This window comes from Anopheles darlingi, chromosome 2, assembly GCF_943734745.1.
Source record: "Anopheles darlingi chromosome 2, idAnoDarlMG_H_01, whole genome shotgun sequence".
NCBI classification, from domain to species: domain Eukaryota; kingdom Metazoa; phylum Arthropoda; class Insecta; order Diptera; family Culicidae; genus Anopheles; species Anopheles darlingi.
In genome coordinates, this window is record NC_064874.1 from 61,800,667 (window position 1) to 61,807,461 (window position 6,795).

General features: G+C 44.9%; 1 protein-coding gene across 1 annotated transcript; it reads left to right on the forward strand.

The window, feature by feature from the left end:
- The first annotated feature begins 1,113 nt into the window (after positions 1 to 1,113).
- On the forward strand, positions 1,114 to 4,813 carry LOC125960160 (uncharacterized). Its single transcript, XM_049693387.1, has 4 exons — positions 1,114 to 1,150; positions 1,218 to 1,279; positions 1,338 to 1,631; positions 1,694 to 4,813. Exons 1-4 carry the CDS (start codon positions 1,141 to 1,143, stop codon positions 4,610 to 4,612), a joined length of 3,285 nt encoding a protein of 1,094 aa, XP_049549344.1. The 5' UTR covers positions 1,114 to 1,140; the 3' UTR covers positions 4,613 to 4,813.
- The last annotated feature ends 1,982 nt before the right edge of the window (positions 4,814 to 6,795 follow it).

Genomic DNA, 6,795 nt, shown 5'->3' on the forward strand with positions numbered 1-6,795 from the left:
AGGTTTTCCAGTTTGACGTATGCTTCCGTTGGTGATAATTACAACAATAATGAATTCGGAACATTACGTAGAAATGTTGGAGATAAGTTTAATTGACGATTACGAGGCATTTAAGGTGCCGGACTGTGTTTTCGAACAAGATAATGCTGTCACCTTACAGCTACTGCACCACATAACATAGTGGTTTCTGATAAAGAAAATCGAGGCTTTCGATTGTCCAGCTTTTTATCCGGATCAGAATTGCTTCGAGAACCTTTATTGCATCCTTGCACGTCGTTTTTATGAAAATGGAATGCAATGTGACGTCGTGAACATGCTCAAATGTCAACTACGGGAGTACATTGGAGGAGATACAGAAGAAAAGCTCAAAACACTTATTTTATACATGAAATCGTATTTAATTGAAGTCATCCGAAAGAATTGCACGTAAAAAGACTATTAAATATTGTAAACATGATGAATTTTCAGAAATATGGATCAATTTTGTTGAAAATCATTGGTGGTGCTATTTTTGTTTCGCACCCTTTTTTAGTTTTCCTGGAGTTGCTAAAAAACGGATCCACAGATCAAAATTTTGCAAAGCTGGTTTAATCAGGAACACAATTTAGAACATATAATAGAAATCATTGAGTTAGAGTTCAATTATTCGTCTGTTATAGAGAAAAAAAGAAAGTGGTGCTATTTTAATTTCGTTGGGTGTAGTCTCTCTTCTTCGCTCTCTATCAATAATGTTTTCTTCGTGTTAGAGTTAACTTAGTAAATAGCGCCCTCCGCGTCTCGCTCTCCGATTAACTTCAGTAATTTTCAACAGTGTCAACCAAGCAAAGAGTTCAAGTGTTGGAGAGTGGAAGAAGCATACGTGATAATGACTCTCAGATAGAATATAGATGGAACCGCTCTGACTATCACATGTACATTCGCGCACCAAAATCTGAAACCGAAAACGTAAAAAACAAGTTATCTTGAGCCTATGATTCACACCGGCATTCTACTGAGGCTGAGAGCACGCTGTAGTGGTCTGCCATTACCGACGCGTGGTTAAAGACCTTAGCCGCAAGGTCATGCGAATCAGTTGTGTAGTGGTTGTCCGAGCTGTATGGTGTGTTTCCGTGGTTCCATTAGTTATTCAGTTGAGTGAACATGGCTGAAAGTGAGTCGGTGAGGGTTGATGAATGTGTAGAGCCATATCATTAAATCAATATGAACCTTTTTTACAGACGAGACACTAGTGAGAATCTCCAAAGATGGAGAGACCTGGAAAAAACGCAAAGAGTTGCAGGTTGGTTAGCTTGCCGGGAACTAAAATACCATCTCATTTCATGTGGCATCATTTTCAGAAAGATCTATATACAGCGCTCTCGAATATTGTGCTTCAGGAAGGGAAAACTGCACTTCCGACGGGCGATAAGTTGAAGAAGCTTCAAGAACTTTTGGAGAAACCGGAGTTCAAAACCCTTGATACGCTCGTAAAAGAAACGAAGAACTGGGATGCGGCGTCTACGATCCCGCATGAGAAATCCTTTCTGTATTATACGCGCCAGCAAGAGGTATTTGGCAAGCTACTGGCTGAAACGGACATCAGTTTCCCATATATTCAGCTTATGGTAAAGCGTTTTAATGCTTACAACGAGGTAGGTAGCCAATTTTCCTCCGTTCCTAAGCGTTAGTTTATCTATATCCATTTGTAATGCAGCGTATCGAGCCGAAGCTTGATGCTCCTATTCATTATGCTGTGAGGCAGCTAAATGGCAAATTTTTGGACTGGCTTCTAGCCCAGCAGTCACTAGAAGAAAGTGATACTAGGCCAGAAGAAACACCTTGTGCAGATAACGAAAGAACAGAAGAATCAGAATCAGAAGAAGAGAACAACGATCGGAAACGGAAACGATATGTAGATGTGAATTTGCGTAACAGTAAGAAGGAAACGGCCCTTGCCATCCTCTGTGCATCGTATGATGAATGTATGAAAGTGATCAATAAGCCGATCGAGGAAATTAAAAAAGATGAAAAGGAAAAACATGTTGATAAGCAACAAAAATGTAAAAAGATGTTGCCGGAAATACAAGTACTGATCAAGAAGCTAATCGCGGCTGGAGCGGACTTTAACATCTGCAGCCTGCAACTTAAGTTGCCGTTTGAGCTCCTTCTAAAGTACCGTTCCGCCGATGAAGCTACTCCAAGGTTCGTAGATCAGTGTGTGCAGCAGGCTGACCAGGCGCTCGTGATCGGTCGCATCAACGACTCCAAAATGCGCGTCGTCGAGATTTACAAATCACCAATGCAGTCTCCGGAGGAGTCACCGAAGGAGTCACCGGTGAAGGTGAGGGAGGAACTGCTGGAGATATGTTTGCATTACAATGATCAGCAGAGCTTCGTAAATTACCTGACTGGCTTCAAGATAACGAAGCACAATGTGAAGAAAGTGATTGAAGTGGTACTTCACACCGCTGTTGAACAGAAGATGAGCGAATGCGTACGAAAGATCGTCGACCTCGGCGGTGCCCTGATATTTGAAGAAATTCGGCAGACGAAGCAAAACACGGAAGTGACTTTGTCGGTACATCGGCTCGAATTGAAAGGACTCCTGAAAAAGGCCTGTTTGGTGGCCGAGTTATCGATTGTTAAGATTTTAATAGCTAAAATGAAAGACTTGCAGCTGCTTAATGACGACCCGTTGCTGGCTCTTACATTGACCAACGCGTACGCTATTAAACGTCGATCGGAGAACCGGGAAGCACTGTTAGCCGTAGCGGGTTATCTAGCTAGCCAAACCAACATTTACATGACCAGAACAGACAATTCTGGCAACACGCCACTTCATCTGGCACTGAGATATGGCTTCCATGAGATCGCAAACACGTTATTAAAACAACGCTATGCTTATGTTGGCTTACGTAACCGAGACAATATGACGCCATTGGATTATGGTGGATATGAATTTTGGAAGAACTATCTCGACAGTTGCATTGAAGTAGACAGCGAACGAGCCACCCAGGACAGGAACGTAATTAGATTCAACCTAAACTGTCTCGAACCGTATAATCGACGTAAGAAGTTTGCGGCCAGTTTCAAAAACTCAAAAACAACAGCAGCGCAGTCGAAGGATAGTTGTTGTTTCATTTTCCAGTATGCATCGAAAGTGAAACAGCAACCGCATAACTACGGGAATGTACAGACCGAGTTGACTATCATACGGCAAATCGCGGAATCGAACGACTTGAAACGCCTTTTAATACACCCGATTATTTACACGTTCATTATGGTCAAGTGGATCCGGTTGAGTCCCTGGATGTACCTAAACTTTTTGCTAACCTTCACCACGATGCTGGTTTTCGGATTGCACTCGTTGGATGCATGCTCCGTGGACACTAGTCCTTCTCAACCGCTATGGATCGGTGCACTTCTTGGAACTCTCTACATCGTGATTCGTGAGATACTGCAGCTCGTGATCCTGCGAACGGCGTACGCGACTTTCGAGAACGTGATGGATCTTGCAAACATTGTTGGAATGATCTTTGTGCTGCTGAAAGGATGCCACGGGGTGCTATCGTCGTTTTTAATGATCAACTTTGCGTTGCAGCTAACCTTCCTTCTCGGCTCGCTACCTTTCAATAGCCTGTCGACAATCATGTACATGTTCAAGACGGTATCGCTGAACTTCCTTAAGAGTTTCCTGATCTTCCTGCCACTGATTGGTTCATTTATCTTTGCGTTCCACCTTACATATAATGAATCATCTGTCGAGGTGGATGGGTCAGTGCTAGGAAACAATAACGACACATCTCGTGTCAATAACTGTTCTACCACTACAGGCAGTTTCAACAACTTTTGCACCTTCTGGAACGCCACCATAAAGACGTTGGTCATGACAATTGGTGAGTTCGAGGCCGCTGATATCGACTTTAGCGGTGAGAAGCTGTTCTTGTTCTTGGTGTTTCTCTTCGTCGCTCCGATCGTGATACTTAACTTGATCAACGGTCTCGCCGTTAGCGATATTGCGGCGATCCGCGCAGAGTCGGAGTTGATCGGTATCAGCAAAAAAGTGATGCTGTTAGAGCAATACGAACAGAGCATAGTTACCATGAGCTGGTCATGGCTGAAGCGGTGGTTTCCTGCTATTTTCTTTGGGAGTTACACATGTCGCATACACGTTCGTACAGATCAGTTCCGGAAGATTTTGGTTCAACTAAGATCAGACAAATCGAAATCATCGACAGGATCATCCACAGTCCAGGCAAAATCATTGCCGACCCAACCGGTCAAATCAACCTGGATCATCAACAAAGCAACCGGTATCTGCATCGGCCAAGAGCGGACAAAGCCTAAGGAAAAATCTAAATCGAAATGGACCTCACTAACCGCGTGTTATCCGTTGTGGCATAACGGTACGGATACAGTAATAAATTTGCGTTTTAATACGATACCAACTTTCCTAACGCTCGACCATGCCATCACGAACGAAGCGCTGGCAGTGATCGAGCGAATGCATCCGATCGTCAAACAGCCAGTGTCCGAGAAAAAGCAGGCGATCTTGAGCGGTTCGAAACAGCCACTAGTTACGAGAGAAAGCATCGCTAATTCCAATGGTCACCAAACACACTCCAGAGCTTAGACAAATCACTAAAGATAGCAGCAATAATGATCCTCTCCGATCTAGAAAGCGACTGACAGCAGCAGCAGCAGCAGTTATCAACAACGGGCCAATATCAGTAACGAAAATGTATTTACGATGCCGTCAGTTGTTCATACGATGATTCAATTACCGTAAATGTATAATATTATGCCATTGTACTAGTTAGCTACATCAACAAATTAAAATTTCCAGTTTTCGATATATGTGTGTGTGTGTCTGTATATTTGATAGTTCCGGCCCCGAATTTTTTTTATCGCAGCGACGACAGCGTACTAATGGAGCTGACTGACAGGAATCATGCAGGACATGGGAAAGAGCGGAACCAGCGATTAGATGGTTTATTAATTCCATTGTCTTTTTTCGCTACACTACTGTATAACCCTTAACACGAATTGTCTCAGTCGGGAATTTTTAGTTTGTAGTTTCTTCTTTATTTTGATATTATTCATAGTTTGATCGATTGGCTTCGTAGTCAAAACTAGGTTGAGCGGCCGAATTCACGCTTTTCTACCAGCTTATCAGCCCTCGAAAGCTCTACACGTGTAATGGGACCCCTAGAAGCGCAGCATGATTTCCGGGCCTACCCAGATGTCCGTATCTGGACAGGTCTAGGTCACCAATTGAGATCGCCATGCCCCTCAATTCCATTTGTCCCTCGAGTGCTGCACTCCAATCCAGTCAATCCAGCCTATGCTCCATAGATCCTGCTCCACTTGTTCTGTGCTTGGGGCGTGCTATGGAACTTTGGACCTCGTCCGGGTTCACAGTTTCTCGTAGTCGTACCTCGGTTGTCGAATTATGGTATTCTGGAGCAGTTGGGTTGCTTCAATGTTTAGAAACTGGATGCGCTATTCCATATGGGCCCAAATGTTTTTTTTTTTTATTTCAACCTTTGGTAGTTAGTTACCTACAACAATTTGGATTTCCCTTCCAACATTTACTACATTCTAAGAAAAACTTCGAGCACTTCACTTTCGGAAGCAAAATACCCAAACAACTGCACAACCCTTTTAGCAAAAGCGTGGTTTGCTTGGATGGTAGAATGGTCATGCAGACACCATTCTGTGGTTCCTAGAGACGTGTCCAACGGTTTCTAACCAACGTTCCAAAGTACGAAAGCCATGCGCAAACACCATTCCACCAGTAGTGTTGGATTCCTGCTAAGGTGCAAGAATACGCCGTCCCAAAAGCAGGGTTGATGGCTTGATGCCCTTCCTGTGCGTCTCCTCTAACCTATCGCCAAAGCATTGTAACATTCGGGATGGACTCACGAACGTCGAAAAAAAATCTCCTCTAAACTCTCTCCGTTTTCCATAACGCCAGTGTCCAAACGATACAAGCCGGAGCATTTCCATAGTACCGGTTACGCTGCAGTTGTGCCGGATTGCACTTCTAACCATGCAGGTTCGGTAGGTAAATGGGAAGATACAATAGATGGGGAAGAAAAAACCGTTGTACCAAAAGCCACTCTGCTCTGCACGACGGTCAGCGCGAAAAGCACCGTGGGCCATATCAAGGGTCGTGCGAATGATGCTGCCACTGGCGCACTGGAACGATCGTTGACTAAACGGTTACCCATTACCACACATACGCGCGGAACACATCAGCAACGCCACGTCGGCCAAAACAAAGCCACGGACTGCCACGTTGAGGAGTAACAAGCGAAGCAGTTAACCGCCCGGTACATGCCACTACAATTAGGCGGAAAAGACTAACCCACTGGATGGGGCGGAGGAGAGCAATTTGCCTCCAGAGAAGCCTGGCCTGGCCACGAGAATCAAAGCAAACGCCAAAAACCGAACGAAGAAAACAACAACAGAAACACCGGCAGCTAAATATGTTTAACGGAGTCGCTTCTAATCCCGGTCCTGGCGTGGCCAAAACCTGTGGACCAATCCTTTTGCCAGAAAACCGACCGAGGTTGTGTCGATGCGTATGCGTCCACCCGGGAGGGGGCAGGGAGTCCATTAGCCGACCAGCAAATCGCTTCCACCAAAAAACCACCGAACCGAACCTATTATGAGATGGTTTCTGGTCCGGTCCGGCCGATGGACCACTCCCGGGAACGGAAATTAGCTGACCAAGCTTGAGCGCAGCGACTGATCGTGTTCGTGGCCTCCGCTCCACTCCGCTCACACCTTCCGCTTTCCCCTCCCACGGTG

What these genes read in the sequence shown, in the direction of transcription:
- LOC125960160 (XM_049693387.1), top strand. An exon ending in AAAAACGCAAAGAGTTGCAG is followed by an intron (nt 1,280 to 1,337) that starts GTTGGTTAGCTT and finishes CATCATTTTCAG; the next exon opens with AAAGATCTATATACAGCGCT. An exon ending in GTTTTAATGCTTACAACGAG is followed by an intron (nt 1,632 to 1,693) that starts GTAGGTAGCCAA and finishes TTTGTAATGCAG; the next exon opens with CGTATCGAGCCGAAGCTTGA.